This window comes from Pholis gunnellus, assembly GCF_910591455.1.
Source record: "Pholis gunnellus genome assembly, chromosome: 17".
In the NCBI taxonomy this organism is placed as follows: domain Eukaryota; kingdom Metazoa; phylum Chordata; class Actinopteri; order Perciformes; family Pholidae; genus Pholis; species Pholis gunnellus.
Window position 1 is genome coordinate 7,470,016 of NC_136544.1, and position 23,979 is coordinate 7,493,994.

Below are 23,979 nucleotides of genomic sequence, written 5' to 3' on the forward strand. Positions count from 1 at the left end.
ATATGTTTTTATTTGTGCTCGTTAACACTCATGCTGTGCGGCAGTAATGCACGTAATGAAATCAACTTTTCTGAAAAAATAAATCCACGCTGAAGGAATTTCTCTTGTGACTTGAAATGGTCTGACCCTCTTGAAGCAAGTCTTTGAGTTCAGTTTCAGAGATTTGTGAGTGTGAAGTGAAGCCCCGGGGGCTGCTTGGTCTCTGTGATGAAAGGGCCTGTTCATCACTGAGATTAGCTCAATAATTCACTGGTTCTCTAAGTAAGTAAGCAGGAAAGAGTGTACCTGTATGCACCCACTGCAGTGACGCACACGTGTACTTACACACGCAAACACAGATCTACCAGATTGGTTATCATTAATTCATTAGTTCTACAGGTAGAGTCAATAGGAAGCCTGCAAGCCTAAATATCTGTACCCATCATAAAGATTTAGAAAGTTACATCTGTAATGACAATTTATAAAACTGAATAGTGGAAAAAGAGATGGCGGTAAGGGAAGCAGAGTTCCTTGCAGTCTTTAAAGGTTCTCTATACGGCAGGGGTTGCCGTATAGCTGTGTTTGATGTTTGCTCTTAAAGATCAACACTCTTCCAAGATGTTTCATCTCGTCTCCTAAGTGTATACATTTAAACCTCGTAGGGGCTCTTCACATCCAGATCTTAGATTGCCCTTTCAATGGCAAAAATGCAATGCAGGGCCACTAAGTCCGCTCCACATGCTAGAAAACATTCTGCATGCTGGGGCCCCTCTGCATGCAGCTGCTGCCCTATTTTTTTTCTCTTTATTTTTGCCTCGGACCATCGGACCCCTACCACTGGACCAACTAACCAACCAACCAATTCAATGAGCTGAAAGAATAGGTCAACAGCTAGATCCAGCGCTTTATTGGGGTAATGATACAAGAAACAACCAACCGGAGAGTAGATAGGAGTCATATTTGACACATGTTGTGCATTATTGGCGTAGTGATACAAAAACCAAAGACCAACCAAAAAACAACAAACCTACCAATCAGATACAACCAAAAACAAACTGACAAACCAAATACAACCAACCAACTCAACTAGCTTAAACAAATAGGTCAACAGCTTAACAGCTAGTTAGCTATAACACAATAGGGCAAGCCATCTCAATGATTTTTAATATATAAATATTCTATATTCACATCTTCCTAACCATAGAACCAGATTGTTACATTATGATGTATGTGGATATGATTCATGAAACAGTGATCTTCAGTGGGTCACAAAAAAATATGTTCCTTCATGCAAAAATGAAAACAAATCATGATTCTATTGAGAATACATTCTGTAGAAGAAATACGAGTCACTTTTGACCCATGATGCACATTATTGGGGTACTGATACAAAAATATGTTGCTATATAATGCTAAATTAAGTTTTGAGTAATTCATGAAATATTCAGAAATAAAATGCATAACACGCAAAGATATAAAACAATGTAATTCACTCTGCTCACTTTTGAGCTTTTTGTTGTGCATCAGAGGGTTAAACAAGTTCATATCGAGAGTTCATGACAATAAGAGAGAGACAATGGTTGTTTTAGATCTGTCATCAATAAGCTGAGAGATACAAATGACCCTCACTTGACCTCTGTAGTGCACCAAACCCTAAGGAGTCCGAGGCGATTGATGTGAAATGTTTTCATGAAAGATTAGTTCAGGCAAATTAGCTTAATGCAAGAGACCCAAATTGAGTCCTGTTTCATAACGAGGATTTTTTTACCTCTCCAAATATCTGCAGCTGTTAGAGGGAGCTGGAGATGGTTATGCAACACACACACACACACACACACATACACACATTGTGCATGTATCAATACACACACAAATTGCGCATGTACCACTTCACACACACACACACACACGGTAAATCTGATGCACACACAAGGTTACAAGATTGCTTACAAACACAGACATAGAAAAAAAGAAGCCAGAACACAGAGAACATCAGTAAGTGTCTGTGGGTTAGCGAGTGAGTTTTAGATGACTGTGCAGTACAATTACCTCTTTTGAATAATTGAATCCTCAGAAGTTAAGAAGCGGTGGCCAGGGGTTTGCTTTGTTGTTCCTTGAAGAACAATTAGAGGGAGAAGCGGGGATGGAGAGAGAGAAGTGTGGGGGGGAATGAGTCATGGTGACTTTGAGGGGGGGGGGGAGCTGTGGGACTTCAGACGCCTGTCAGAGTTAGAGAAGCTCTTTGTAGATAATGAAAAATAAATAATGGAATAAAGAGATTCACTCGCACCGTTTGCTTTACTGTTACATAACGTGCACATGCTAGCACAAAAGAATGCATACACCCTCATGCACGCATACGCCGACTAATTATAAAACACGTCATGACTTGAGTGTTTGTGTGTGCAAAACAACTTAATATTCTACTTCCATTTACCCGTCGCTGTGCATTTCTTAAGTTATCCCTGACAGGTTAACCATGCAGCCAGACTATGAAATCTAGATGAACAAGGATCTAGTGTGCTGCAACCAGACAGTTTATTTGAGGAACAGGAAACAGGTGAGGGACCAAAGGCGGGAAAAGGAGACAGAAGCAAGACAAGGGAGTGTGAGGAAAAGAGGATGCAGAAAAAATAGCATGAATTAAAATGATTGTGAAAAGGAACGGCCTCTCCCCACATGTTGTGTCGCTCTTTACTGTCCATTTAAGTCAAAGGAGTAATGGGTGTAGATGTGGTTTGGTATTGAGGCTAACGACGCTGTCCGCGGTGCTGAAATGAAACAGCTGAGATCTCCGTGGGACACTTGATTGCTCTCCCCATGGTGTTGAAAACATCTGATCTATATTCTGCCAAAGATGAAAACCGAGATGGACATTCTCAGCTCTTTTGTGTCCACTTTCTTTTTCTTTTATATGTCTCCCATCTGTTCATCTCTCACTCCCTCTCCCCTGTCACCCCCCTTCATCAGCTTTTACGGCTCCCATCTTTCATTCCTACTTTTGTGACACATCATTAACAACATTTACATAGACTACAGTAATCTACCAAATTGATCTATATCTTTATTTCTTCTTAGACAGTAATACATTTACTTAAAGCTGCACTAAAGCTGCAATATTTTTATATTAACAATGGATCAAATGACCGATAATAATATATAACTCTCTGCATTGCATAACTCTGCAGTTTCCTTCAGCCCAGCCAGTTATTTTACTGTCTTTCTTTTGGGTTAAGTTCACCACTCTTAATATCCTTGAGTCCAACCTCAGAATTAAAAGAGTGAATATTGGAAATACATTCAACAGGTGCCCAGAAATATGACTCCAATTAAATGCTAATGTATAGCTACATGTCTCCTGTATGTGCAACTAGGGAACTGTTTGTTAACATGTTTGTTATCAGTTTCATTTCAACTTTATATGCCTGTTATACGTTAATTACTTTTAAAGCTACTAGTTTTGTTTCGCTGCTTTAAGCATTCTTTATATGTTAATATTGCCATTCTTGATTTTTGACTATTGGTTTCATGATCTTTCAATATACTTCCAGTCGTGTTTACCTTTATTCCTTTCTGCCTCATGTCCTTCCTTCATTTACTTTGCTCACTCCCTTTATTAGTCTGTTTCCATTCCACTTCTCTCTGCCTTCCCACGGTGTTCAAAGTAAAAGGCGTTGTCCAGCCCCGTGTTTATTACCAACCCAGTGTGTGAGTATGTGCATGTCTCTGCGTGTGTAGATGTATAGCGGTCCACTGCATTATGTAGAGTGCTGAGCAGACAGACAGTCAAAGTTCAATGCATCCAATGTGTGGGCTGAAGTCAGAAAATAATGGTGTTATCCTGGGATAAGCCCTTGTTTACCCTGCATGTAGAGTGTGAGACGGAAGAAGGAGGGAGGGGTGATGACGGCCAGACTTCCTCATTAGACTCAGTGTACTGAAATGACTCAATTTACTCAATTTAACACACATAAACAAAAGCGAGACGAAAGAAAGAACGTAGGAGAGAGGCATGGAATGAGTGGGTAGGCAATGGGTGCAACAACTCTTTCTAGTCATTTCATCACTGTCTTTATGTGCCAGTTGTCATTGCAACGTGTAAACCTTCTGCCAGTCAAGACGGCCAGCAAGGCACATTTTACTGCATGTTAAATGTAGCAATTGAGAAAAATACAACTTCAGTGTCTCACTGGTGATTTCTGAGAAATACAGTGCAAACAAACCACAGAATCAAAAACAACCATGTTCATGCTGGTTTGCACGTCTATCAATTATAGTAAAAATGATGCTCGACGTTTTTAAAAATTACAGGTGGATGAGTGCTCCCCACGCGTCGCTTTTATTGCTTCATTGCAAGACAACAGATGGCCTGCCTCACAATCACGGAGAGGGAATAAAAGAGTATGATAAGAAGAACTATGGGAATAACAAGCTAGTGAGGAAGGAGGGAAGGAGGGAGGAAGGGAGGGAGGGAAAGGGGAAAAGACATGAGCGGAAGAGGCATATGACAGGAAATGTAACAGAGAAAAACTAGGTGATACACAGAAAGAGAGAGAGCTGAAGATAAATAGACACATGGTGAGAGGATAGGAGAATAGCTAAGCAGCATCTGCTCATATGCTGTAGATGTTTTCTTTGCATGATTTAAAGTAACTACAGCACGATATACTTCACACGTGTATTTTTTCAAGCACACTAGACAAACATTAATGAAGGAGGCCCATATGTTACACACATGCCACCCAATGAAAGCGTTAACATGCAAAGAGTGCAGTTATCTAACATGGTCCTGGTTAAGGTTGTATTTTCTTTACATTTGGTAGCAGCAGCAGCTGACAGCATTTATGAATAAATTCACACTAAAATAGTTGATATATGATTTACAAAAAGGTGAAATATTATACAATTATGTCAGTGCCTCCATTAGCTGTGAAATAGTCACACATAGATACATAGTGCTGGAACGCTGGCTGAGAAATGGAAATTATACACAGTTAATATTTTCTAAGAAAATCTAGATTTGCTGTAGAACAATGTTACATTTAGCCCAAAATAACTTATACAAACATATTTTCGCAAAATAATATCACGAAATATTAAATTATTTGAGGTGTGCACTCATGCATTCACCTGCTGTGGGCAGCAAAGTTGTTTTGGAATCACTTTTCATGTACACGTTCAGCTCCCAGAGCAAATCCTTATATTTAAAGAAATAGTTTGGCATTTTAGTCGAGAGTTAGACGAGAACATCAGTACCACTCTCATGATTGCAGTGGTGCACTGGCCATTCCCGGTGTGCCACCGCATTAGTGAGCTGGTGGACTGTCAAAAAATCCATCAAGTTTTCAAAGGCCAACCGTCTCTTTAATCAGCCCTCTCTGTCATGAGAGCGCGCTGCATGCGTGTCCCGGGACTGGGCTCACTGGACAATTACAATCAAAATAGTTAACTTATATATTTAAACTCATACGCTCCACCGTAGCCATACTCTACTGTTACTGTCGGTACTGTTGCAGCTGTAAAACGGTGGATACATTGTTTTTGTGCGCAAAATGTTCTCAGTTAACTATCAGAATTTGATCAATTCCGGCCAATAAAATTTGGGAAAGGGAAGAGCCATACGACTAAATTATTTAACATCATCAGCATTGTAATTATTTATATTTTCATTTGTTGTCAGTAAGGACGGATCAGTAAGAATCTAAGATTTGTGCTGTCTTATTTACTTTAATATTATCTATATCGTTAGAATATGTTTTTGTGTAGGTTCGGGTTGCAATAAGTACATGTGTATTATCCTTCATGCTAAGCTAAGCTAACCAGATGCTTCTTCATATTTAGCGTACGGATATGAAGGTGGCATTTATTTTCTCATCGAACACTCGGCAAGAAAGCAAACAAGTTAATTACCCAAAATGTTATTTATGTTATTTAACTATTCCTTTTCTTCCTTTTTTTTGCAGCACAATCTTTAGGTTTGCTACAAACGATTTTTTTTTTCAAATGTGTGAGATAATGCTGGTTGCAAGCAGTGGATGAGGACACGTGGATGATTTTGTAGCTTCTGCTCTAATAATTTTATGTGCACATTGGCCAACGTGGAGGCCAGTCCCCTAAACAGCTGGTTCATTACTCTAGGAACATTCTTTGCACTCTTTGTTACACGCTCCTATGGAAAATGTGCTATCCCTTGTGCAATCCAAAGATGAATTTTTCAACATGTGTCATAAAGTAAAGTTCTCCTTCGTGGCCTCCTTTGACCTGTCCAGCCCTCTGTCCTTGTTTTTCTCTTTCCCTCTCCTTCTCTGATACACTTACATGAAATGATGTGACATATACGCCACTTGGCTGTTCATCCAGTGTGCCCTACAGTTCTATAAGTGCACTCATCTTAGCCTGCGTGGCTAGCCAGAGTCAAACTCTCTCCTTGTGAGTTGTATGCACAATGCATTAAACAACACAGGAGTCTCCTCTCTTTCTCCCTTCTTGCTACCCATGCCACTCCCTCCTCCCTCCATCTATTTTCCTCTTTTCTTCTTTGCTTCTCTCTCTTTTTCTGTGTGTGACAGTAGTCATGTCAGAGCAAGGCTGGCTGAAGCCCTTGCAGCAGTCTGCCTCTTTGATGTTGAGCCCTGCTGAATTAGGCCATCACCCAGCGGTGCTCTGCTGCCTACTGCATACACTACACACACACACACACACACACACACACACACACACACACACACACACACACACACACACACACACACACACAGTACTCTGGCAAGCACACACAAACAAACAAAAACAAATGGATGCTGGTAGCAAAGCATGCACATGCGAAAAAACAACACGACAACAGCACACGCACAAGCCATGCAGGTCTCACACTACCTTAATAACATGCTCCAAACCATATCTAAACATTATTATTCTCACTCACACACATTGCGAGTTCCATTCATTCATACTCTAAGTCCTCATTTCCTTCTCTGCTTTTCTTTAATAAACATAAATTTGAATTCTTATGAGTGCTTCTCCTCTGAGGCCTCCATACTATAGTACATCAAAGAATGCACACACGCTCATGAACACACGCACACACGCAGGGAAAATGTAGGACAATCAGGGACAATTTATTCAAGAATACGGAGTACAGGGAAGAATTTATTCCCTTTCAATCTGCTCTCTCTTGCTCTTATATGGTCGTATGAATCGTAGAAAAGTGACTAAAGCAGGAAGCCTACGCAATTACGCATAAAAACTGGCAGCTGACCTGACATCTCATAAAATGAACATGACGTGTTAAAATGGAAATACACTCCGTTCACGACAGAGAAATTCAATTCAGTTGCAAAAAGATGGGACTTTGGTATCCCATGTGCAGTTCCCAAATCATATGAAGACAAATATTTTACATCCCTGAGTGAGCTTATCATGTCCACTGAACCTAATCCAAACAATGAAGCTTCAGTAATTGATTGTACCATTGCATACAATGATTATGTGTATTGTGAAAGGTGACAATCCCATCGATAACTCCGCAGCCCCCTCAGTTCTACGCAGCTTTTTAGCTTCTTTCAGCTCATTGTTTACATTTTACGGCCCACTACTAAACTATTCACTACCACTTAGTAAAACTTACAGTATGCTACCTGCTCTAACAACAGACATACATAGTTCGAAACATGCTGGTGGACATAGTGGAGCATTAAGAAGCTTAAGAACCAGATATTTCAATGAAGAGCTGGAGGAGAACAAAAATGTAGCTAAAAGAAGAGTGACAATTGGATTTATGTCCATCAGGTGGACAGAAACACGACTTCAAATGAATGCTAATATTTCTTCGTATCTGCTTGAAGTGTAAATAGGCCACCGTTTGCTAACACGTTAGCCATATCAAATGATGTTGTGTTTACTGCTAATTTTGCTGCACCCAAGTGGAAAAAATCAATTTATGCAGACTTATTAAAATGCAGAGTCCCTAATTTGAATTAGGAATACTGTAGGAGTGTTACTAATTAATTAGTATCACTCCTACAGCGGCAGTTATGTAAAATGTCATTTTTATGTGTGATATTTGTTGTGTTTTGTGTTTGAGAAAACACATTTTATGAACTCTTATACCCTCCTGTACCATTAATGGAGAAATGGCCTTTTCACTTTTCACTGTGTCATGTTTATAATAACTTTTATAATTACCTCTTCACTCTGAATAAAAATAGAGAAATCGGTAAGTTGTTTGAGACAGGTCAGCAGTTTCCATCTTTACAGAACTAATAAATGGTCGCACACCGTCTGTTGTTAATCCCATATACCTTATCACATCCCATGCCTTATTAGCATGACTGCTATTTTGTACAGTATTGTCAAAGCAGGCTATACAAGATATATAATGGTACATCTCTCTCTCTCTCTCTCTCTCTCTCTCTCTCTCTCTCTCTCTTTCTCTTTCTCTCTGTCACTCTCTCTTTCTCTGTCTCTGTCTCTCTCTCTCTGGTGGCCAGGAACAGCCCTGTGGTCAAACTGGAGACCGGCCAGGGAGTTTTCCATCAATTAGTTGATTTTTTTCGCCTTCAACTCTCTCTCTCTCTCTCTCTCTCTCTCTCTCTCTCTCTCTCTCTCTCTCTCTCTCTCTCTCTCTCTCTCTCTCTCTCTCTCTTTTTCTCTCTGTGTCTGTCTCATTATTTCCACTGTTGTTGGCTCGGTAGAAGAATGCTTGAAAACATGAATGTAGGACACTTAAAGAGCAAAAGCTGTTCTTTTAAATGTTATTAAAGGCAGAGCGGTTTGTCGGTTGTGCACTTTTTTTGGAAGAAACTTTGTCCACTTGAAATTTCGCCTCGCTATATTAGCATTTTTTTCAACGCTGTATCCACCATTTTAGTATTTTCTTCGTATTTCTCTGTGATCGGGACGTTTCTTGACGTCACCTTCTTTAAAAACACTGCAAGTGCCAGATTGCACGTGTACATATAAAGGAATATCCCACAATTCTACCTTTAAAGGTGCTAAATTCCAACAATGATGCCCTAATATAGCTGTGAACAACTATATTCCATGTAAAAGATATAGTGAAGTAATGAGCAGAGAATGAAGTCGCCCCACATGAATGTGAGTACCAGTGTGTACTCGCATACGCTCAGCTAATAGCCACCGCTCTGCACTGAGCTCCTACAGCGGTTACCACTGATGACACTGTCACAACCCACGGCGTCGCCGCGGAAGCTTGTGCCCACCCTTCGTTTACCACCAAAGTTAACACTGTTTGCTCTGTCGACAGTGTCGCTGTTGTTTGTGTTCGCGCTGTTAGCAACGTTTGCTGCTAGCCGCCAGCTCAGCTGTCGCCATGTTAAGAGTCATGTGAAGGCAAACCCCTAAATCTACAAACCCCTAAATGTGCTCTGAATTTGGGATTTAGCACCTTTACGTGATGACCTAAAATGTTCCTTAAAAAACTTTTTTTAGCCACTTGTTGTGGGTGTCATGCATCTTTAAATTTCTATTTTTCAAGAGTTGGCAGATGAATGAGTTAGAAGAGGTACCAGCAGTTCACATAAGACAATAACAACTCACATTTTATACACACACACACACACAGCTGCACACGCATTAAATTACAACACACAGTCATGCATCGCTACACTCCATGCCGCACACAGCGTGTCATCCCTGCATATCAATTACACGGGGAAGTGAAGATCTATTTCTAATTCAATCAGTCAGCGCTGGTGTCACATCCCTCGCTCCCTGGCTTTCTCCCTGCCTCGCCCGCTCTCTCTCCGCCTCGCTCTCCTTTTTCCCCCCTTCGCTCCATTCTCACTGATGCGTCCCGGTCATCGTGGGGCTGGTGGACGTGGGTGTCAGGTTTGTGGCTTTGTTTAGGCGTGTGTGTGAGGGTTTTTATAACCTTGTGGAAAACAGTTGAAGTTTTGGAGTTGAAAGTGTCGACATTTTCCAAATTCCAATCAGAATCAGTTTTATTGGTCGAGCATGTGTACACAAACAGAATTTTGATTTGTTATTTGAAACTTTGTTGAATTCATGTTTTTCTATATGAAACTGTCACTGATGTCACTACGTTTACTGATTTAACTTACATTAATCAATTTAGCAACAGCTGTTGAATCTACCTCCGATGTTCACTCTCCTTTTAGATCTGTTTTGGTCTCCACCAACACCAGAGCGGAAAATAAATCTGTCTCTTAAGCTACTAAATGCTCCACTACGTTCACCAGCTAGTGACTAGTGTACTCACTGTATCCATGGCAACAATATACTTCCTGTTTCTTGTTCTTGTTCTTAAGTTTATCTGTTCACTCAAGTGAAGACTTAAATATCAAAATGAAATTCAGTCCCTGGCCCATCTTTTAATTTCCTGTTTTTGACTTTCATAAACTTGCATAAAGTTTCATTTTTTTTTCTCCATTTTCCGATTTTGGATTCTGATTTTGGACAATGATACAAAGATTTAAACTCTGTGAATCATACAGTCATAATTTCTCATAAAGAAAGTTTACATTACAGGTTTGTTATTTTGCTTGTCAGCTGTCCATGTGTGTATTTTAACGGTAGGACAAAATACATTAAGTCTCTTTCTTGTGCAACCTGCAGGCCTTATAAATACATGTATTCATATAAGCAGTATGTAATGGGGGATGATAGAATGGGCAAAACGTTATCCAGCTTCAGCTATACCATGACATCCATTCTCCAAAAGAAAGACATTTATGTCACATTTGGGATACTGTGTGCAAACATTGTGTTTAGAGGACAACAACTCCTAAAAGGCCCTGATCGACAGAGGACTTGTAATATTGTTACTCCCTCTTGAAAATATTCTCAAAACACTAGTTGATGGAATCATCGACTGATTTGCATTTCCTCTGGCTGACACTTCGGAAATGTATTTTGTTTTTTATGTGCACAAGATTTAAATGGAAACTTTCTCACTCTCCCTCAGATCATAACCATTTGAACAACGCAGCCTTGTCTCCCCTGGGCCCAGCCATGGCCTTGTCTCACCCTCACAACAACCTGGGAATTGGCTTCAACAAGTACACCTCGCTCAAGGCCGTGGGTGAGTAGGATTACACGCACACACACACACACACACACACACACACAGCAACTAGATAGATATACAAAGGATAAATCTAATGGTGTGTATCAAGAGGGACACAGAGCACATACTTACTTGAAAGAGGTCAGCAAGCTCAAATACTGTACAGTATAAACAAACTTGAAGTAGGATGAGTGTCCCCATATTGGTACACACACTGAGTGGGAAAGAGGTGAAGGTAGAGCAAGCACCAATTAGGATAATGATTTTGTAACGAGACTGACTTCTGTGGCCGATTTAAGATTTCTCCATGTTACATTAGCTGACAGCAGCCATGATGTAAATATGACTGTGTGACTTGGACGTCATTTCCATGCCCTGTGTCCACGGACAGCTGCGGACTTCTACCTGTCGCATGGACACGCATGCGGTTCCATTCATACTACAATTGAGGGTCCATATCTGTCTGGCATTCCGCGCATGCACGTTGGCAGCAGTTAGGGTTGTCAAAATTGATATTTGAATATTTGTTCTAAAATAACATGTAAGATTATTAGAATAATCTATTTTTGTGCATAATGTCCATGACCATGTGTCCTAACTTTCCGTGAGCTGGCTGGAGGGACATCTCCATGAGATCACCTGAAAGCTTCCCACTTGCTGTTGTGGTGACGTCTCAGTATGATCTCAATCTCAGTCATATCTTTTTTTCTAATATATATTCAAATTTAAAATATTAACTGCGGATCTCCTCGCGCAATCTCTCCTCAAAAGAAGCATCCGTTTTGTCGTGTTCTTCTTCTTGGAAAACCAGCTAGAGGTGCATACAAGTGTGAAACGAACCTGGAGCATGCACAGTTGGAAGTTGGCACTTGTTATGCATATAGTCCGCACGGTGACAAATTCTGGGCTGCACGCGGGCATCCACATAGGACTTGGGCCAATGATGATATGGTCAAGGACAAGCGGAGAGCATGAATGGTCCACTCACAAGACAACACCACAACCTGATTTCAATAATGTCACTTTCCCAAATCTTTGTTTGCTACAATGGTGGGAATTTAATATTTAAAAAAAAAAAATGAATGATGTTCTTTACCACCATGATGCGTAAACCAATGCTGCAACAGAAAACTGACCATTACAGGGACAAACTCGAGTGAGTTGAGGCACAAATGGAAAAAACCTTGTCTTTGTTGAATTGGAAGAAAAAGCTGTTTGCAAAGCTCTCTTCGGTGAGATGAACGGCACGAAGTACACGACTGGAAACTTAAGTCAGGCTCATGGTGAAGCACAGAATCAATGTAACCTCTTATTCTGTCCTCTGCAGCTGAACATCACACACCTCACTGAGAAGCTGTCACTGCTGAACAGGAGATTAGCAGGTCGATGTAGAATTAAAACATAGCAGCTGTGCCTTTTTGCGCTAAAACCTATGGACGACACAAACCAATAGACATAACTAAATATGTGTGTCATATATGTACGCAATGTACAATATGTATGGACGGTATATTTATACGAGTGGCTGCATGCTGTTTACTTCGAACTGAGTACATAATCTGTTTTATAATACGTTATGAAACTGGGGAATTCCTTTATTGAACAAAGCAAAATTTAGGATAATTGTATTGCATGATAAAAGTCACTTTGTTTCAGTTTGTTATTGGCGAGTTGGTCATCTGCCTAAAGCGCAGCCACTGTACGGCTGACAGTTATTGACAGCTCGCCTTTCTGTTAATGGTTACTGTGAATCAGCTGTGGAAAAAAAGTTATGATGATGGTATAAATTCACTGCTGATGATGACATAACTAATGCTGGACCGGGAACTCAACTGGTTCACAATTTAAAAGAAAGGATAAAATACACACACAACATTAGTAATGCAGCAGCAGTTTGAAACGACTGGTTAGAGGCCTCAAGTTTGGCTTCTGCCTTTTGCCTTCTCGCTCTCTTTCTCCCTCGCACACAAAAACACAATGGCACTGAGAAAATACCCACATGAATGTATACATCATGTGTACTTTATCCTACTGCACAGGCACACATACTGTTAGGGGCACAAGCGTGAACGTGTCCATAAAAACACGCGCACAAATATATACCATCTATCATCGGATCCCTGCAGACCGATGAAGACTTTGTGACGATGATGAGGAACGGCAGTTTGGCACATGTACATACTGTCCATTGAGACTTCCGACGGTGGTAGTCAAAGCAGGCTTCTGATTTCTAGCCAGCGACAACACAGTGGATGAGCTAGTCATGAACAGGGCCTTTTATGCCTCAGGAATGCCTGGAGGGGATGACTTCATATTTAGACTCAAAGATGAAATGTTTATAATTTGGAGGTTCAAAGATCAAGGTCACTGTGAAGTCACTTGCCCAATGCTCAAGACTTCATATGCTAATTATATCAATTTCACACACATCTCTAATAGGGTAATGAGGAAGTGGTGACATTTTGCAAACTGCAACTTGACTGGTTGGAGGAAGCATACAACCACGAGGCATATAAAGCACGAGTTACCTGTCGACACATGGTTTGTGACCTTTTAAACAAGAAAAACCAAAGACAGAAGACATTGGTTGTGTTGGTTCAGCAGGCTGTTCAGTCTTTTATTATACAAAATTGATCTGTTTCCTTTTCTCTTCATCAAAATCCTTTTCCTTTAACTCTTAATTTGCCCTCCCCCATCATAAGAAGAAACTATTTATCGATTGAAACACTATCCGCTGCTCTTTTTATATTCTCACAGTCTCTTAGTCAATAGCTAAGAAAGGCCTTTATGTTTAAAGCTCACTCTGATTGGAATAATCTACCAGTAAATGTTTCCACATTCATTAATGCCCAGTTTTAAGTTTTAAACATTTATAATTGTGTTTTATAACTGGACTTATTTATAACTATGAAAGAATGATCCATTTCCATGCTCAGCTTGGAGTATGATCTCCTGTCTTTGTAAGTCTTATTTGATCTAATCTAATGGTTATTCTTTTGCGTGTTGTTTTATTGTTACATTTAATTTAGTTATAGTTGTTGATATTGTTTTTTTCTCGTTGCGGTTGAATTGTATCATTGTTGTTGAGGACTGTTGAGGTGTTTTTTTCTAATGAAGAATTTCCAACATTTTCTTTCTTGTTTTACAATAAACTTGTAATCAGTTAAGACAGTAAGAAGGAAAAGGATGGCAAAATGAGTGTGAAAAGTAACCTAAGAGAAGAAGGGCAGAAGAGGGAAAATCTCATCTCATTTTTCTGCTCAGTGAGTGAGAAACAAAGGCCGATTGCAGCAGCAGCAAACCCCCCCCCCCCCCCCCCCCCCCCCCCCCCCCCCCAACCACCACTCAGTGATGAGTGTGAGAAGTCAGCCACATTTCACTGAGAACTACGCCAAATAACAAATCCTTCACACACTGAGGTGCAGTGCTCCTTTCTCACCTCTCAGTTATGTCTGATTGTTTGATGACACACAGACAAGAACCGCTCCTCTTTGTGCACCTCTGTTTTTGTCTCAGACACACACACACACACACACACACACATATTATGGATCTTATGTATTCATGCTTCTTTTATAGTAGTTGTGTGTCGTGTTTTCTGCTATCAGAAACAATGATCCATTGAATCTGTGGGTCCACATGCTCTGAATGATGCACATAACAGCAAACACAAAACACGTACAACACACACACACACACACACACACACACACACACATACACATCCAGCATTGTTATAGAGACACACTCTTAACTTGTCTTTTTCTTTTATTCTCTCTGTTGTTTTCCGTTTCTCGCTGTCGTCGTTCGTGCTTACACCCGCGTACATTATGCAACATAGGTTGACAAAAATGTCAAAAGTAAAAGAGGGACTTTTATGCCCAGAATTTTGCCTCTCAGGCTACATGCAGTCTGCATCATCTTCTTACTGGAGGTTCATGGGGCACGTTGTATACAGTCTGAGCGGAGGACTGCAGAAACTACTTAGGGCTAGGTCCTCTGCTTTAATTTGGGTAAAAATAAATAATAATATTTCAGTCATATTGTTATTTAAAGTGTTTATTTGGCATCTCTAAAAAAATCACAAGAATTGAGTATCAATCAGATAAATTAAATATCAAGGAAACTAAAAATGGTTTTAAATTAGGTTAGTGCACTAACATTACAGAGGTTTACACAGCATTTCAATTTCTATTGTTGTTAGTTGTACCTCAAGCTTTGTTTTTTTATCATTATTTGTTCTCACTGTGTCCTTAGAATGCACTCACATGGAGAGAATCATGAATGCACACACAGTCCAATCATATTTTCACACATACTTATCAGTTCCCTTGCTGGGTAATAAACAAGGAGCCCAGTCCAGAGATCCTGGCTGTGTGGACAAAGTCATGGCTAGGACACACAACAGTTTGCCAGCTGAAACAGAAGGTACCTGGACCAAGCTGCTTTAAAAACTTTATTAACACGTTGGCGCTTAATGCAGCTGTTGACACGTTTGTTCTCTAAAACATCTCGTGCCAAGCAAGACGAAAGAGATGAAATGTGGCAAAAGGAAGCAGTAAGTACAAAAGGGGGCAATAAAAACGAAGAAGGGCATAACAGGTCAAAGATGCCAGGACTCTCTGACAGCAACCTGTGCCAGGTGTAGCAGCAGGACTGGCTCAAGCAGCTCTGATATATCTGTCTTCATTAAAGCAGGACAGGTGCACCGACGGGCTGAGAAAAATGTTGGATAAAGATGCGAAAGGTTAGAGTGTGAAAGAGAGAGAGAGGACATGTATAAAATGAACGAGGAGAGTTAAGCAAGAGGAGGAAGAGATAAACTTACATTGTAGAATTTAGATTCCCTGGTTTGGTCTTAAGGAAGCAAATACTAACAAATACTGTATGTGTGAACCATAGAGCTCCACTCAGTTGAGTGTCAGGGTTCCAGGAAGAGAAAAGAAAACATAAGAAAGAAGGTGGATGGGTATTCTCGAAGAGGGTGCGAACGAGTGTTTGCCAGGATGCTCGGACTCCACGTTCTGGGCCAAGACTGCCTGAAGTCTTTAATTAAGATCTAGTGATCACACAGCTTGAGCACTGTTTGAAATATCTTTTCTTTCCTAAGAATCAAGAGCCATATTTGTTATTGTTTTTAAGAGTTAAGCAATCAATATTTAACAAGCACAATTTGTCATTTGTCTTTATTTATTTTTTTTAGGGGGGGGGGGGGGGGCTTTGGAATTATTAGATATTTTTGCAGTGCGGTTGCTGCGTTTGTTAGCATGCGCTTCAGGTCACATAATGGGAAAAATAAGTTTGGGGATTTCTTTCGTGACCACATGAACTGGAGTGATCTCATATCCCCCAAAGTATAGCTTTGAAGTAGAAGGAGCTCCACTGGTTCAAAGTTGTTTTTTTATGTTTTGCACTTCAAGATAGGGTATCTTTACAGTGGAGGACCTGTGGAGACTAGTGAGGACATTTTAACATTTTCTTCACTATATTTTATGAGGTGGGATGGAGATCTCAAAGTGAAGTACCAAATATGTCAGTCTGAATTATATTGAAATCTGCATTAAGTGCAAACATCATTGAATGTTTCTATTTGAGGTAGTGGTGCAGCCATAAGAGCATTAGCATCTGGGGTTTAAATATTTCACTCAGTAAAAGACATCATATAGCTGCAATGAAGTGGAAAACAGGTACAGGACACTGTCATGGAAAATGTGGAAAAAGAGGAAATATAAGAGTGCTAAGCATAATTGAATGGCACTCAAAATAGACCAAATACAATACAGTGTATTGTCAAACTCCGTTGCAGGGCCCACCTTCTGCAGTTATAATGTGGTGGCCCAGATTGGGCCCACGGGCCTTGCTTTAGGCTTCTGCTGCAAAGAAGCTGATGTTGTTGAGGAGTATGGAATAAATGAAATACAGATGGAAAGATTGGATAAGAAGAGAAGTGAGAGAAAGAATGAGCAGATGGAGAGTCTGTGAAATGGAGAGGAAGGCACACAATACTGTCACAGAGGACCCTGCTGTCAGGTGCTCCTCCTGGCAACATGTGTGGAAACACTCTAATGGACAGCAACAGCAGTTGTTGTGGGAAGGAAGGCTGTGTTTAATTCATTGTTTTTGTGCCGTCCCAGATTCTCCCGCCCTGTCCAGAGATTTGAACCAATTTTCTCTCAAATTCAGCTGCAGTATATTACACCAAAAACAGAGTCACCAGGTCCATAATGAATAACTGACACAAAACTGAAAAACAACAATACAACTGCACAAAACATATTTATTTACATACATTCAAAACCTTGTACAACACTCTGCATATAAAACCTGCATTTGTAGCAACAGTACCAACGTCAAACATGTATCTTCACGGCATCGTGACAAACAGGCAGCTGGTAAAAGCTGCCAGAACCACACGATGCTTTGCTTGCACAGACGCATACACATCAAGCGGCTTATTCGCTCTTCAATGTGCAATTGTTATTTCTCCGTCTCTCATAACTGTCCAAGGGTTGATCTACTTGTTGTGGCACAGAAGTGCTTCTCGGTTCAACAAGTAACATAAAGGTTTCAAGTTTCTTGCACATCAGCATCACTGCTCACTGAGTTTGGTTAGCTATGTAACCACACCCAACAGTGATGTCACAGTGTACTGACACACCGGTGAGTACACTTCTACATCACTGCAGCAAGGTGATGTCAAAACACTGGAGGTCGGCAAATATATGTTTGTCAGTAATCCTTAGGATCTCCATACTGGTTGATTTTGCGACAGCCACGGTCACCATGGCACCACTAAGTGCATTTTAATGTGACAGCAAACACTATTATGTCAGAAAAGCAACAGATAAACAACTGGTGTATCTGTTTACGGCCAAACAAATTCTCATTTCAATGAAGAATTCAATCAAAAATAATTGCAACTGTGATCATCCAACCTTCTTGTTCCATTACTCGCTGCTATATTTAAAAATGTCCTGCCATCAAAACAATGCAGCAAATTACCGTCTCGTTGTCAGCGCTAACAGATCGTGTGGCTACATCACAATAAAAGCCACCCTGTGTTTCACCAGTTGAATACTTTTAATGTGAAGCAGCAGCAGCAGCAGGATATTAAGTGTCCATCCAGCATCTGGATGTGGCGCGGGAATGCAGAGCATAAATACTACCAAAAATGGGGCTTGATTTGATGAAAATCTTAAAAATGATAACTGTAAAGACCTCAGCAGTATTCTCTGGTGCCACGTCAATTCTTGGGCGGTCAAATATTTAGATCTGCGTCACCAGGTCCTCTACCTTGTCCCAAAACATGTGTTTGGTGGTCCTGGCTGTGGAAATGGTTTACAGTAAAGGTCCCATTATAAAGTGAGATTCCTTTGAGATGAGAGATGTCTTTTTTGTTCATATAGCAGGTCTAGGTGCTCCATAAATATTGTGAAAGTATGAAAATGCTCAATCTATGGAGAAATGCACACAGCCTGAAATTCTTTATTGTCCTGTCACAACTATAAAGTCACCAGTAAAAGTTCTGCTAAACTTTGCGTAGGTGACACACCCAGTAAGTCCCAGGCTGGAGTGTCGCGACAGTGCAGTTGCAAAAGACCGAAAAAAAACGCTGAGCCAATCAGAGCTTACTGTTTTTTTCTGGTAGGGGGGCTTAAAGAGACAGGAGGGTGAATACAGACCGTATGAGATAAATAAAGTATTTTTTGAACATTAAAGCATGTAATCATGTTCAAGTAGAAACCCAAAATACAAGTATGAATCTGAAAATGAGCATGATATGTCTCCTTTAAAATGTTTAATATCTTTCATCAATTAACCAGTTATTATCAATAAACCAAATTGTTAAAGTTCAAGTTAAACGTAGGCGGCATTGTCATGTTATGAGAAAATATATGCTGTCATCCTTTGAGATAAACAACATTTTAAATAGTTGTAATGCTGCCACTTGCCTTATTTGATGGTACATTGAGAAAAGATGGACCGGCTTGGAGAACTTTACTGAATGATTGCTGGTGACTCTGTCTCCTTCCTCAACAGCTGCTGTTGAAGTGCCCTGGAGTTATACAATGGACCCACATTTGAAGTGTTCAATAAGCAATTACCAGACAATAATAGCGTTGGACAGTTTCTTGACTTAAGGGAATGTGAGATGAGTCCTCGAGGTGTTTTCTGAAAATACAAATATAAGAATAAATGTTGTCAGTCATCTTGGCTTGAGTAAATGATTAGAAATGAATCAAGAGCAGTGGAGGAAAACACAGGCCTCTGCTAAGCTTTTCTAACAAATAAATCTAGCCAATGGATGAATTATTTAAATGAATATTGTCCAAAGACTCTTCTTGAAACTGCATGCAGAAAACTCAGAGCTTAAGCAGTCCAGTGGTGCAAATATACAGCACCCCAAATATGCTTTCAAATGATGTCTTTTTGAGTTGTGTTTATGTCTCAGAACACCGTGAAATGTATGTGTGTAAGTGTCTCTCTGTCACACACGCATGCATTAACACTAAGGCACATTCATCGGCATTCATTACAACAAATTAAACTCAACAGGTCATACATCTTCAGACCAGACAATTGTCATAATCATATTATTATGTTCCTGTTTGGAGTGTAATAATGATAAGATCAGACCCGCAGGCACACAAACAGATACAAAAAACAGACAGATGTACATATACATGTAGTACAAGCTGATAGCAGCTGCGTCCTGTTATCATATGAGGAAGACAGATGTTAAGAAATTGAAAGATAGCAACTCTAAGAGGCAGTACGATTCAGAGCAATAAGTCTTTGAAAGAACGAAAAAAGACCCAAATAAAAATCATCATAGAGAAGAATTTTTGTATTTCTCTCCAGGAAAACGGACCAATAAAGGAGAGCTAAGCAAACAAGGTTGTTAGTATCTTTAGGGCAGTGTGTGTGTAGACTGTGTGGGGGGGGAGGGGGGCAGTGGTGATGAACAGCAGAGTCGAGTTCCACTCAGGGAGCTCACACTAATCTGACTCGACACGCTGAACCCACTCTATTTTTACTCCTAACAAATCTCCCGTTTTGTCCAACACTCACTTACGCACCCTCCTTTTTCCCCTGTTTTGTCGACTATTTTCTAGATTCTCAGTCCTGCTCCCTCTATTCTTTTCTCCCTGGTGCTGTGTTGGTGTTTTTGACTCCCCTGTCTGTGTGTAGACAGTTCAGAGCTCAAATACATAATATATGGTACACACACTCACATCTCCATGGACACACACACATACTGGACACCCTGCAGGATTCATCGTGTTTTCCTTGGCTTATTTTGTATGTGCCTACCTGACAGATTTGCCAGATTTGCGTGTGTGTGTGTGTGTGTGTGTGTGTGTGTGTGTGTGTGTGTGTGTGTGTGTGTGTGTGTGTGTGTGTGTGTGTGTGTGTGTGTGTGTGTGTGTGTGTGGATATACAGTACAATATGTGTTTATGAGTTGATGTGTCTGTGTGACTTTAACCAGATGAGCTGTCCAACTATGTTCAGGGTCACAATGTGATAAATGCCACACACACACACACACAACACATACACTGTTAAATTAGTCAGATGATATAGGTGTGAGGTGAAGCTGATTGCTTTAATTATTTACTGTCTTAATTTTTCATTATTCTAATTTAACCATACCTCTGCCTTAATTTGTCAACCTCTACTGTCTCCCCCATCCTCCAGACACGTCTGCAAGAGACTACTACAAGAGCTACCCAATGGTGGATTACACCCACCGCCAGTCCCCTCCCACGTTCCAGCCAATCAACTTCCACCCCAAGGACAAGCCCTTCCTCCCGCCGCCCGACATCCACGCGCCACTGGCCATCACAATCAACGCCTCCCAGATCCCTAAGCCCAAGATCTCCAAGACAAACACCCACCCCCTCACCTCCAGCTCGGCCTTCAAAGCATGGGACCCCAGTAAGAGCCACATCCAGCACCCGGTGGCCACCCACATGAGCCTCCAGGGGCAGCAGCACCACCCCATCCAGGGGCAGCAGCACCACCCCATCCAGGGGCAGCAGCACCACCCCATCCAGGGGCAGCAGCACCACCCCATCCTGCAGCAGCACCACCACCAGCCGCTGCACCAGCAGAACAGCCGGCGCCTGGCCTACTCCAACAAAAGGCAGTTCAGCATCGAGACGCTGCCCGAGCTCTTCTCGCAGCCGCTGGGCTACAGCCACTCGCCGCATGTGCACCCCAAGCACAAGGGACTTACCACCAACAGCAAGACGGAGGTCACTGTCTGAACATGAGGATGAATGGGTGAATAGACAGAAGAGGAAACCAAGTGGAGTTGTAAGCAACTTTCAAAGAAATGCTCAGATATCTTTTATATCCAAAGCCGTAATGGCGAGAGGAGAGAAAGCAAATATCGTGTATAATTAGATTTCTTTTTTTTTTTTACATTTTCCTCATCATTGTTGACAACAATAATAATAATGTCAGTGATATTTGTGTTCTTTTATGACCACTCGATCAAAACAAAAGGTGGTGGATTGGCAGGTGCTGGCTGTGACTCTTTGAACCTGGCCACTCCTCTAAATAATTGAGTGGGCTCTCAGTGTGTTGGCACAGCTCTCCCCTTCTTCTGCTCTCAACCCCTTTGCGCCTCAATGACACTCTGCACAGCTCTGTAGCACCACTCCACCACGCACACACATTCAAATCCCGCATACACACACTATTTACCCCACAAACTACCCATCTGCTACTTCAGCACCACGGACAGCACCACAGATTTATCATAACACAGCACAGTGATAGCCGCCTTTGGGACGCTCCTGAAACACACTGCGGCGGGTCTGGTGGAATCACGAAATGGAATCAAGTCTACAGTGGCCACGATCAGCTCCGGCGCCGGCGGCACAGCCGGATTGTGGCGCAGCTGCGCCCGGTGGAGGCTACTGATATTTCAGAGCCATAAGGTCGGGGCCATGGATTCTAACTTGCACAAACCTCAGTGAGATAAAAGATCAATGAGTCAGGCAGACTAGACTAACATATTTAACTAAACAACCCCTCTGCCACTGCACTCTCTCTCTGCTACTACGAGATGGAGAGGCGTGATGTCAGGTTAACAAGGGGGATGCATTTTGGTCATTTTGCTAACAAGGGGGATGGCATCCCCAGTAAAAATCGCCTGCTGTTTTTTCGGAAACTGTCAGAGAGGCTGGTAGGAGGAGTGTTTCCCTTAAGACTTTGACTCCCCATCACCAGAGACAATGCCATTGTGTTGTCAGCTCCCATTGCCCTCCAGCACCTCCAGAGAGTGAGATATCAGCCTGGCAATTCATACCAGCGGGGGGGGGGGGGTTGGTTATTCATCTCATTCCAGGGGCAAATGAGATGAGAAGGATCTGAACCATGTACACAGACACACACACACACACACACTACACACTTGTCAAAAACTACAGACTGTACCCAGCAGTCTCAGAGACCACAGGCACCTCCCAGTGACACACAAACAGAAACAGACTTGTCTCTCCACAAACTGATCTTTTGAAACTGGCAAAGTGATTTAACAAGCGCTCTGTTGGTATTAGTAATGGTTTTTTGAGCTGCTCACTTCAGTCACTATCTCTTGTGTTACTGTTGGTGTTAACCTCTAAAGAAAACCCACGATGGGTGACGATACAGAGAAAGGGAGCAAACGAGTCCATGTATCCTATTGGTTGTTATGAAGTCATCGCGTTCTCTCCTCTTCTCTGCTCCACACTAGTTTAAAAAATGAGGCTGGCTTTGTTTCAGAGAAATGTCAGCCCAATGCTGCATACATTTAGTTGTACCAGGAAGTGAAATTATGGTCTCTGAATATAGAGCATGTACATCCATTTTTACATTTGACTATTCAGCAGACGGATCCACAAGTTTGCAGAGACATGATTTCATAATCAAACACTTCATGATTAACATCATGAAGTGTTTATGGTTGTAGGAAGAAAATAGCAGTGATGCGTTACTTTTCACAGTATGGCTTATTCCTAAACGCAGCTGTTTGATGCATGTGTTTACTGCTGCAATGCTAACATAATCTGAGCGGCTGAAACCACTTGTCAGTGCACTGCAATTTACTTCAGTCCCTGTAATGCTGTCCTTTTGCATCCAGTGAACGAAAAGTGATTTAATTCCTGCTTTTAATGCTTTCAAACACAGTAAACACATCTAGTTTTTTTGGCATGAAAATTATCGGATTGTAAGTTTTGATGCTTTTATGCTATTTACATGTTGCGTCTTCTTTGCTGGCTCGTTAGCGTTAGCCACATTCAGGACTCGGCTGCTTTTGTTCAAAGTTGAAGGGTGTATGAACCCCAAAGCTTCATTGTGTGGACTTCTGGAGAGCTGCATGCAGTCACCAGGGCTAACGTTAAGCTAGCTGTTGATGGTCAGTAAATACCTCCAAACTCTAGGCTGGCTATTTGTTAAACCAAAATCTATTTCTTCTATTTCTACTTAATTAAATACAGAAATTATGACGTGTTGTTCTTTCAAGGAAAATTCTGGTATATTTCAACCTGGCGCAGTTTCCTGAACTATGTCTTTCAGGACAGCTCAGTTATCTTTTTTCTTTCTTCCATGTGATGTAGCTCCTCGTCTGATGTGTACGGTTCCATTTAATCAAAGTGAAATGACCTGTAATAATCCTTATAATAATAACAATGATAATAATAAATTATGCCTCGGATGTAGATCCCTATACAGTTAGCCACAATGGCCGTTCCAGGTGGCTTCTTTTAGTCAGACTCCGACACAACCGTTTGAAAGAATGGAGGTGGTGAGTGCAAAGTTTGCATGACCTGTAGAGTCACATTTATGGGAAATATGTTGAAACATACCAGAATTTATCTTTGGATGATAAAATTAATGGAGCAACTATTTACTTGCTTGTGAGTGATTAGCAAAGTAATTACTTTTTATCATAATATAT

The 23,979-nt window shown here is 41.1% G+C and overlaps 1 protein-coding gene across 1 annotated transcript in view; it reads left to right on the plus strand.

Annotated features, from left to right (window-relative positions):
* LOC306709742 (protein shisa-9-like) overlaps positions 1–21,298 on the plus strand; it is a gene marked incomplete at both ends in the record, with an annotated part of 84,671 nt that extends 63,373 nt beyond the window's left edge. The window contains 2 exons of the mRNA XM_079178009.1: positions 10,925–11,041; positions 20,727–21,298. Of these exons, the coding sequence (XP_079034135.1) occupies positions 10,925–11,041; positions 20,727–21,298 (689 nt within the window). The remainder of the gene's footprint in view (positions 1–10,924; positions 11,042–20,726) is intronic.
* Positions 21,299–23,979: the final 2,681 nt, after the last annotated feature.